The 11434-nt window shown below is 36.5% G+C and overlaps 1 protein-coding gene across 1 annotated transcript in view; it reads left to right on the top strand.

The window, feature by feature from the left end:
• Positions 1-10482, top strand: part of HECW2 (HECT, C2 and WW domain containing E3 ubiquitin protein ligase 2) — a 324758-nt gene extending 314276 nt beyond the window's left edge. The window contains exon 31 of the mRNA XM_025209949.1: positions 1670-10482. Within this exon, the coding sequence (XP_025065734.1) occupies positions 1670-1781 (112 nt within the window). The 3' untranslated portion in view covers positions 1782-10482. The remainder of the gene's footprint in view (positions 1-1669) is intronic.
• The last annotated feature ends 952 nt before the right edge of the window (positions 10483-11434 follow it).

Below are 11434 nucleotides of genomic sequence, written 5' to 3' on the forward strand. Positions count from 1 at the left end.
CTTGGAATGGGGGAAGGGGCCACAGAAACAGCTGGGGAGATCAGTGACGCAGATCTGGAGGAGATGGGGTACAAGCCCCTGTACCAGGTCCCTAGAACTTCAATTGCTGAAAAACATTTTTATTCTGTCTGTGTACTCTTTAATCTATTAATCTGGGATGGAGTAAAATGCATTATGTAACTGCAAAATGCTGCAGTACACTTTTAAGTTTATTCTCATTTTTATACTGATAACCTGGCCCTGTGTTGTGTTTGCATTTCCCAAAGTATGGTATTTCATGGCACTATAGAGTTGTTTGTTAGATTAGTGTTTGACCTTCATCAGCAGCCTGTAATGACCTCTTCACTTCCCTCTCATAAAGGAGTTAAGGCAAATCACCTCTTCTTCTCTTTATGATCTGTCCTGGTAGTTACCATCTGACAGGCATTTAATATAATGGTCTCTGTTTTTCTTCATTTGGAGGCTGGAAATCTTGTTTTCCAAGAGTTTGTTACAAATCCAAAACAGCTGTTCAGATTTCTCCAGAGAAACAATGGGGTCATGTGTTTCATTGGAAAAAGATAATGCAAATGTAAAGAAAGTCCTGCGCTTTAGAGGGCCAAACAAATTCAAAAAGACCTTCACCCTACAAAATAAATGTCTAAAATGAGGCTCATGCAAGGCAAGTTTGAAGGTGGAAAGGAAAATTTCTTAGAATTGTCCTCTCAGCACCTTTTCCACGAGAGATCCTACTATTTCATCATTTGGAATTGTGCCATTCATTTCACTGGAGTAGGATCATTTCAAAGATGACAGGGAATGTCCTACTTGCCTATAAATCTCTATAGCAAAGTCAGGTAGTTGTGGTTCATCCTCTACTCACATTGAAGGTTTGTGCTTGCCTGTTAGCCGTAGGAGGACTCAAGGGCCTCTTCACAATTTGCCTAGAGATTATGATAGGCAAGCTGTGGAAACTAAGAAAAAAACACTCCTGTCCCACCAAGAAAGCAAGAGAGCATTATAATGTACTTTTACGTAACTACTAAAAACATTTCTCTGTAAACAGGAGTCACTGAATCACTGAGTCACGAAAAAGATCCTCAACTGCTGTAAATGATCATAACAACACTGAGTTCAAGACAGCTACCTCAATTTACACTAGCTAGAGATGTGGCCCTTTAACAGTAAATGAGCAGTAGAAGAGACTAATTTGTCTACTCTGTGCCAACCCAGGATCACCCCTGTAAAGTGCATTTTCTAATATTTCACTACATCTAACTTGGAAGCCCTCTTAGTGCAGAAATGATCTGTCCATGATCACCAGTTCAATATTAGATTCCTACTGCAGAGAGAGAGCATTCATTTCTAGAGTATATAATTACATCACTTTTAAAAAAATAGACTGCCTAAATTGTGCCTCCAGTTTGCACATTTTGTGTGTCCATATTTCACAGGCAAAGTTTAGGCTGCTGGTTTAAAAAATATGACTCTTACTGTGTACCAGAAGTAACTCTGACAAATAATAATTCCTGAATTCAATCTGTAACTGAAAAATACATATGCTGTTCCGTGGAAAATACTGTTTTATGGAGCAGAATGTTTTAAAAAGACTATTTGGCCATGTGTACTTCTGCTTAATTTCATCTGAACTTTTTGAATAACCTGTACTTAATTACCTCCTTTTTTGCAGGGCTCATACTTGTTTCAATCGTCTTGATCTTCCCCCTTACCCATCCTTCTCCATGCTGTATGAGAAACTGTTGACAGCAGTTGAAGAGACAAGTACTTTTGGACTTGAGTGATGAGCAAACCATAGTGCCCAGCTTCTCGGACCTTTGTGGATCTGGCCTCTCAAAGAATGAATGAACGTTTTTATTTGATTTCCTAGAGGAAAATTGTTTTACAATGCAGTTCAAGTAATGAGATCCTATGAATGGGCTTACGAAGCAATTTACAAGCATTGTGACAGTGGCAGAGTATTCAGCAGTAAGATTGGAGCATGCCTGGTGTGCAGGGAGAACCTACAGTCTTGCAATCAACAGTTTTTTCTTGACTGCCAAACTTTTTACATTTATGTTTCAAGCAAAAGTTGTATCCACATATGATCAATAATGCGGTTACTGCAAGAACTGACAAAATTTATTTAAACTGAATTTCACCAAAGTCCTTGAAGGTAAAGTTCAAGTCAAAATGTGAAATCGTTCAGCCCACCACTAAATTAGCTAAGTCAAACAATAGAATTCTTTTTTAAAAGATTCCTAGAGGTACATTACTTTATGCCCTATACTATAATAGAATATCCATTACTTGCTATACCTAAGAGTATGACTGCCTGCATGGTGTGCACCATAGATGTCAGCTTTCTGGGGCAAATGCAAATTTGAAGAAATGTCAGCAACAAGCGATGTCTCAACAATGGCTTGCAATCAGGAGGTTTGTGAAAACGTATATGCAAGTGGCGTGTATATGGCAAAAGATGAGCTCTCATAAAATGAACTTAAAAATGACTGATTTTACGCTTCGTACTGCATGGAAACTGTTTTTAAAAAACTTGGCAATTTATCACAGCATATCAGGAAAAAAACACTTACACAGTGACTTCTGTTTATTTTTATAGGTTCATTATATTAAGTTCCTTAGAGTGTAAATAGGAAACTAGCAAACTATTTCTGTTCCTTTCACTTTCCATGCTTAAAACAGACATTGTGCTGGTGTTTATTCTTTATGCACTCTCAAGGAAAAAATGCCTTTTATTTTTATAAGGGTAAGAAATTCCCAAAAATATTTTGCACTGAATGTACCAAAGTTGAAGGGACATTATGATCTGACTGACAGAAAACTGCATCATTCTTACAAGTATCTAGAAAACAGCTTCTTAAGAACCGAGCTTCTTCACAGTGCCATGTCTGTAGATATCAGGACTGTGCACATAAGTAATAATTTTGTAAGACTCGCTGTATGTGGTATTTTAATATGCATTTGTTTTAAATGCATTTGATTCATTTTGCATCCATCAGGTAAACTTAAAGGTATGGAGTTTAATACAGATGTTTCATATTTTCCCTGCAACTTTTATTTGTACAGCACCATAAAACACTATAGCTTATTTGGAAAATCATGGGCAACACTTCCAGATTACACCTCTAATCGTAATGAAACCACTCTCCCTTATCAGTGACCACCTCCAAGATGTAAAATGTTCGTAGTGTCTTTCTAAACCTGCATTTTCACTGATAAGTATTTTTCTTATTGATGTTAATTAAAAAAGAATACTTTTGTATGGTATATCAAAAGATGCATGAATACACCAATTTAATTATGTTAAGTTTGCCACAGTGTATAAGGCTCATTTACATCCATTCCTCACAAGGACCTTTCATCTGACAGGCCTCTTAGTGTAGTTGTGTCTTTGCATTAGTTCTTGTACAGTCATTTATCATATTTCAAAACTTTTGATAATGAGTGGAATATCGGATAGTGGATGACCAGAACATGCATAGATCTTGCCATGTAATTCTATGGCATTGAGTCTTTGCAAAGTCTTGCTTTGTAAGAGAACTAGGTTTGGGGGTAACTTCAAGATTTCCACTCTGGGAACTCTTTGAGTGGGGGCCTCTGATTGATGACGTGCTTTTTTTCTATACTTACTCCTGTGGGAGTTCCCACACACTCAGGTGAATATTGGGATGGCAATAAAGATCCCTTCAGCAAACTCTGCTTTTCCACCCTGACAATGAGGAGGTAGGTGCTGTTGTGGTAGTCACAGCAGAGGGCTGAGGAATTCTGAGCCCCTCCAGAATGACAGAGGAAATAAGACCTGTGCTCAGACAGTGAAAGAAGTCCCACTCTCAAAAACAGAATAAAAATATCTTTTGACTTTAGAACTGAATGGATTCCTGCTTAGCATAGTGACATCAGGGGCTTATACAGGTAAACACAGATTACATTACTCTTGGCAAGTACCAAGGAGCAAAGAAAAGTCCAAGTGTTCTACTATATTTTTACACACAATTAATCAGTCTTTGCTAAGGTATCTTATTACAGGCCCATGGCTTGTTAATGCATATGTTTTATCACCAAACCTGATAAACAGAAGACTAATTCACCTTTTCAGCTGGTCATTCAAGCCTGGCACGTATTTCACGTGATAAATTCATTGCCTAAAACTCCAGTTGCTTACAGCCAAAAAAAATCCCAACTGCTTGACTAAGAGCTGCAGAATTTGCCTATTTTAATATTACAGTATCTATCACCGAAATATGAGGGATAATATATTTTACAAGCATCTATCCAGAAACTCATTGACAGTACTATTTGGCACAAACTAAATTTCAATTAAGTTATTCTTGTATACAGACCAAAATAACAAATGCATTTGTCAGCTTTTATTTAAAAAAAAGAGATTTACTACTAAATTTGTTTTGTATTCTGCCCTTTTCAGGAGTAAAAGCTCTGGAAAAATCACCAAGAATGGCAAATCTTAGCAGTCCCTAGGTTTTGGCTTTTTTTTTTGCCAGAACCAGGAAGTGAGCTAAAGGGCTGAGAGAAATTCTACTCCCTCCTCCTGTTTTGCCCTGCCCATACAGTGCTGGACTCTAGGGAAATCTGTTGAAGGTGGTGAGGAGCTGGTTGCCTTCATGCTGCAGTCCCCACAGCTCAGTGATCAGCCAACTCCTTGCTATATTTAAGAAAAGCTTCCCTGAATAAATGAGTGAAAGATAGAAAGCTTAGAGGAGAAAGGCTTAACACACCCAAACACTCACAGCTCTAGCCAACGGTACTCATCCACCAGCCTTAGCACCCGTTCCTCTTCAACACTCCACCCAGAAAAAGGCAACTCTGCCGTTCTGCAAATTGTACTGTTTAACTCTTGAAAAAAAAAAAAAAGCCTAGAATGGGGGTCCAGGATAAAGAGAATATGAAAAGCCACATTTTAAAACACTTGTATCACTTTGGAGGATTACTAACTGGCTGCTGACAAGCTTTCCTTTTGGGGAGAAAACAGTCTCTTAGAACTAGGTAATGGATTCTGTTCAGAAATGGTGTAATGTTGATGTGTCCTCATAATAATTAACTATGATGGATCCTTATAGTAATTAACTTGAAGTGTCTACCTGTCCTGCTCTGCCAGCACTAAATGGCAGATAGTGCCTTGTCAGGGCACTTACATCATGCAGACTTTAGGGGCAAGGCTCCCTTCCCTGGCAGACGCTCTGGGGACGATGTTTCTACTCTTCTGAGGCACAACTTAAAGGAGGGATGTAATTTGCAACTTCTCTGCCACTGAAGATGAATGTAGCTATCATCTCTGCTAACTAAAACTTGTGATTAATGAGTATATGCCAACCATCAGAGACAGAGATGTCTGTTATACCTTATACTGTAGCATGTAGCTTCTCATTCAAGGCATGCATACCAGAACCACTTACTTTATCATAATAGTTTTCTCAACCATTTAAACCATGAGACATCCTTCTAAAGAAACGCCTTCAGCAGCAGACTGTGGTATCCCTTAGTTTATTAATTAATTCTTTCAGCCCAGATTCAATATCTATATAACAGAAATTCTGCTTTAGGTCTGCAAAGTAAAGGTTTTCCTCCATTAGTGTTAAAATTCCACTCCTTCCCTTCACTTAACAATATTCCTCTTGCATTTTTTAAAAACATTTTTCATTATATATGTTGTAGGCCAAGACAAACCAGAAAGCTACTGCTTATGGTCAGATACAGAGGGCATCTAAGGTGAAATCCATTCCAGCACCATGTAAACTTCACAGTGTAAATTCCAGGTCAGACAACATATGCTGAATATATGTAAACTTAAGAAGAAGCTGAAAATCCAAGCAGTAGCATTCTGGCAGATCATCTGAAAGAAAGTTTCTGGCATGATATAAGCTGACTAAGAACAGCAGACTGGTGGTTTGCTTGTTTTTAAATTATAGGAATAAAAACAGTTGTGTGACTTCCTGTGCATTTTTAGACCTTCCCAAAGTCAACCCCCTTTCCCCTGACTGAAAAAAAGACAACCCACACTTCATTTTAAATGTTAGGAATTGTATCATCTGGTTGCTAAATGTAATCTCTGCAATATTAACTGCAGACGCTCACTGAGTTTCTGCGGTGTTAACTACAGATGTTCATGGAGATTTTCACAGAGGCAGTACTGCAGCAGAGAGAATTTTGTGAACAAGAGGTATAGTAGCTGTGCTTGAATAGTCTTTGTCTTTTCATTTTCCAAAACACAATGCAAAGCAGTTTGAATTTCATTTAAAGGTTTAAAGCTTGTTTGTATTGAATTACATTAGTATAGTTGAGTGTGCTCATTTTGCCATTAATTTTGAGGAAAGATGATGAATTTGTTTCCATTAACACTACTGGGAATTAAGCATTAAGTAGTTCTATCACTGAAGTGATAACTTCAGCCTTCAGGTTACCCTTAGAGGTTAGTATCTGTTTTAAGATGCCTCTCTCCCTAGTAGATTTCTGTCCCTTCTCCTCCACTTTCTGATCCCAAGCAAAATTTTCAAAATAATTAATCAAACCCAATATTTAATTTTTTCTCCTTGAGCTGTTAACTGATGATGGCACCATTACCCAGTCCAGTGGCAAATTTTTTTAGTGCTGACTGACTTACAAATAAAAGGCCTCTAAATTTGTAGCTAAGCAACTAACCTTTTGGTAAAATACATTTAGCATCAAACAGAAACTAGAAAATCTGCTTTGATATGGCTCTTGCCTTCTTGAAAAATACATAGTACTATATAGGCATTTTAACAAAAAAAAATACTTATCTGAATGACACTGTCCAGTTAAGAACACTTTTTCTTTAAAAAAAAAAAACCCACCTTTTTTCTCAGTAATACTGTTAGATTATTAAAACTGAACATGCTAAAATTAAATATACTTTACACATAATTTGTAGTTTAAATTTCAACTTGGACAATGCAAAAAGATCATAACAATTCAAAAAGATTAAAGTTTCCTGTTCTGTCTGGTCAATTTTACTTCCTGCTACTATCTTACTGCCATTTTAAAATAGTTTTCTGAAACCATTTTTAGTATTCTTTTTAAAACAATTTTATCAACAATTAATTTTTGGATCCAAACTGTTTAGCAATTTCCCTTTAATTAATCAGGGAACATATCTTACACATTTAGTCAAGTGAGAGTATCCCATTGGTATTTTAAGACTAACTTGTTACTAACTTTTGTTGAGCGCTCCAGTGGTATAATGAAAACCCTTTAGCTTTACTCAAGAAAACTCCTCATGGCTGCAAGTAAAAGATGGCAACATATTAAAAGGACTCCTTCAGCACTGTTGTATTATCTGCACGTATTTAAAATGTCATGCAAAACTTTTTGGAATTATTTGGAAAAAATAACTGTGTTCTTGAAATAGCTCCTTTTAAATTAATAATTGGCAGTTTTAACTTACTTATTTCCACGCCAAGGGTAATGAAATCACACCATAGATTGTCCAGTGCAAAATATTCTAGGAAGTTGTTTGAAATTATAGTGACTGCAACATGCATCCAAGCTGTGTTTCTTTCAATTACTCACCCCATTTAAAACAACTGAAAAATGGAAGTGATGCTTCATTCTTCTCTAGAGGATGGTTTCTTTCTCAATACAGTCAGGAACTTCACATTCAACCATGTCTAGAAAATCCTTATTGCCATGAAGTCTCTCACTTCCCCACAAGTAAGTAGGAGTCATATTAAGTCATTATTTAGCAGAGTGCTGACATCAATGGCAACCTCAGTTTTAAAATCTGTGAAACTACTTCCTTATTTGGGGTTGCTTTCTCTATCTTAGTGGCACATCATCTGCATGATTGCCCCATCCAGTCAGCAAATGAGAGCAACTGATCATCCATAATAATGGCAAAGTCAGAATGGAGGGAGTAAAATAACATTTGTAGATATATATATCATAGATATAGTTGGTATGTATTTTTCCCCACTTCCATCCACTGCGATCAAGGCTTTTGGCTCACCAGGACATTTTAACACTAATCCAGAAATTGCTGAGAGAGGTGTGCTCTCTTATTTTTTGACTGGAGTATAATCGATTCCTGATGCACTCCACTGAATCAGCTATTAAGCATCGGGAAAATGATAGTTTCTGTAGTGCATTATGTTAGGATTGTACCATGCAATCCAGCTCTAAGGAGCTGGCGGGTACAATATAGAAATGTTGCCTGAGACATTGCAGTCTCTTGTACTGTTGTCTACAACTAATGTCCTGGCTTGCCTGAAACTAAAACTAGTTAATTCTTAAAAAGAACAAGAAGTAGAAGCTACTTAAGCCTTTTAAATCATGCTAGCTCAAAAATGTAATTGTAGCAGTTGAGCAGCTGTTACAATACAAAATGGTAGTCACTTACAGTGGGTAGGTCCTGAAAAATAAAATTGGAGTATGCCCTTAATAATGTAATGGCGGTCATGGAATAACGTACTGGAGTGAAAGTAGAGTTGAAAGAGCAGAGACAGAAAATGGTGTAAGAGAGAAGCTGTTTTGACCTTTGTGAATCGCACATTGAAGAGCATGCTGTGCAGTGTATAAGCAGTTGCTGACAGAAAAAGGGAAGACTACTGTCAAGTGAGGCCTTGGGAAGCCATCTCAAAGAATGCACTTGATGAAAAAGTACCACACATCTAGGTTAGCTGCAGTATAAAATAATTTTAGCCAAGAAGTATTAAATCTTTATAATCTAACCTGAGGGATCATTAGGCTTAATCTGTTGTTTATTGAACTATCATTGGGATAATGGAGCCTTGTAAATAAAGGAAAGGTTGTTCTGGTGCTGAAAAGTTATTTTATTTTATAAGTAATTCATGTTATGCTCATTACTGAATATGTTGGTAAGCGAAACTGTATCTGATAAGAAGCTATTTAAACTATCGTTCCTGATGGTAACTTTCATTTGAGAAATCATGGGCTGAATCCTGAAACCTAACTTAGTTTTTAATCAGTCTTTAGCTGATGGATTGATTGAGTAGTTGATTTTGTGCTTTGCTTCTACAAGAACCATGAAATTTTACAGAAAACTTTCTGCTAACCTGGGCCTCCTGCAAAGTTTCTTTTCAGGAGGGTGATACTAAATTAATGATGGTATTTCTGTCATCTTCAGTGAGCTTTGAATCAGATTCAGCAATATGGATCCTGACTGGCACTCCACTGACAACAGTGGGACGTATCCTGAGTAAGGACTTGAGAAGGATTTAAGGATTTAGCTCATTGTCATCTAAATAAAACCAGTAGACAAAGCTTGACTATAGTAGGGGGTTTTTTTTATTATTTAAAAAAAAAAAAAAAAAAAGGACTCCTTGCAAGTTGCCCTCTTCAACAAGCTAATTAAGCTGGTCAGAGTTTCACTAATTGGAAAAAGGACTGTATGATTGATTGTCGTGTTTCAGCAGTTCCATGCAGCAGGACATCATTATGCACTGAGCCTCTAACACTCAGGAAACTGCAGTTTTTTGTCAGCATTGCAGATGGGAACTGAGAAACAATTAAGGTATTGTAAATTAAGTACATGAATCATCTTAAGAGCATTTTTTTGGTATTCTGTTTCTCCCTGGATTGGAATGACAGCCTCACAGGCATCCTTGAGCCTGGATCAGCGGTTGCTGAGTTGTATGTATGGAGGCCTTCAGTTTAGGTGGCTGAACATTGCCACCTGCAACAAATGGTCTGGGGAGAAGAGGAAATTATAGTATCAGAAAGTGCTGTGAGGAACCCTGGAACCCCACGGTGTTCAATTAACTTGTCCTTTCTAGGCTCAAACGAGCACAGTTTTGGTTGTTAGCAGTCTCTCTGAAAGCACACAGGCTTACAAGATTTTATAATGGGGATGCAGGCATCCAGAATCAAGCAGGTATATAGGTGCATCTCCCTCACTTTTGATGAAGTGTTACTTGATATAATTTTATACCAGTTCTTTGTTTTTAAAAGATTTCCGGCACTGTAAAAACAATAGAGTGCATATTTATTTCTAAATTTTAAGTAGAGCATGTGATGTATTTTTTAAGCCTTTCCATACTTTTTGTTGTGTTCACAAAACTATATCAAATGCAATACCAATTTTTTCTACCTTTCTACAAGCTACATTAAGTTTAATCTGAATTTAGCATGTCTTACACAGAAAAAATGAGGATAAACGTGCTTCAAGCATTAGAATGATGCATATCTTTTTCTCTATTTTGCATTGTATCACTTGTATTTCATTCTCCTTTTAGAGTCAAAGAGAGCAGATAATGAAATGTACTCTGTATTACATGATTGGCACTTCATAGTGCTTCTGTTTGAGGAATGTACTATAATGTTGAACTCGCAGAACTGCATAATTATCTTCTCAGTTGGATACCTGACGTGTTGTTTTTCCTATTATTCATGAAATGCATTGAAGGAAAGATTTACTGTGTACAATTTTATTTTATTTTCATACTGATCTCTATTTTATTTAAAGTCATGTTTCATCATGAAATCACTTAATCTGAATAAATCTTCTTATAAAATCTAATTTGGAAATTAACTTTTCTGCTATGTCCCTGAATGGTTTTTGGCCTCATTTCTAAAAAAAGAGCATTTCTCAATTGTGAATTGTTCTATATTATATCCAATAGATTTAAGCCTTTAGAACACCCGAATGATCCTATGGCCTTCTAGCATCATCTTATAGCATTCTTCCCAAGGACTGGAAAGTTTAATGTAATTAACACTAAAATTACGGAAACAGAAAGAATCTACAATCCCATATGTCTTATTTTAAACATAATCAATATTAGAAACAAAGGCGATGACATTAAAATTGACAAGGATCAACACCAAAAAATCACCACTATGAGAAGTACTCCTGCTTTATTAATGCTTTTACCTTTCTGCAGAGGATCAGGCCCTGCAAGCGTACACTTTATTTGTAACAATTCAGATGGGAAAACATTTTCTTGGGCATAAATCACTGGGATAATATGCATTTTCATAGCAATGCTTCAGATCATAAGAAATATCTTAAATCTCCATAATCAGTAGTCTAGGACTGTATTTTGGCATAGGATTTGCTGAGCTGCACTTGAACAATTGGCCTCAGCATAACAAAAGTAAATGGTCCCATGCCAAATAATTAGTTATAAAAGGAAAAAGAATTATGTTAGTTCTAGTAATAAATATTGTCCATTATTTAGCAGAACCTATTTTAGAGTTTTGTGCAGTAGGCAATCACCCTTTTATGTCTGGACTGGTTTGATGAACCTCTGCCATATTTTATATTATTCTTTTTATATATTACTTTTTATTAATTTAATTTTAAGGTAATTTTCCTTTTACCTTGGAATGATGCCTTTGGAAGGAATTCTTGGTATTGCAAGGTCTAGGTCTAGAGAAAGCCTGAAGCGCCTGGAAGACTGATATCCTTTAGATTAGTTTAATATTCTCATTTAGATTCAGTTCTTGG

Source organism: Alligator sinensis, unplaced genomic scaffold, assembly GCF_000455745.1.
Source record: "Alligator sinensis unplaced genomic scaffold, ASM45574v1 scaffold784_1, whole genome shotgun sequence".
NCBI classification, from domain to species: domain Eukaryota; kingdom Metazoa; phylum Chordata; order Crocodylia; family Alligatoridae; genus Alligator; species Alligator sinensis.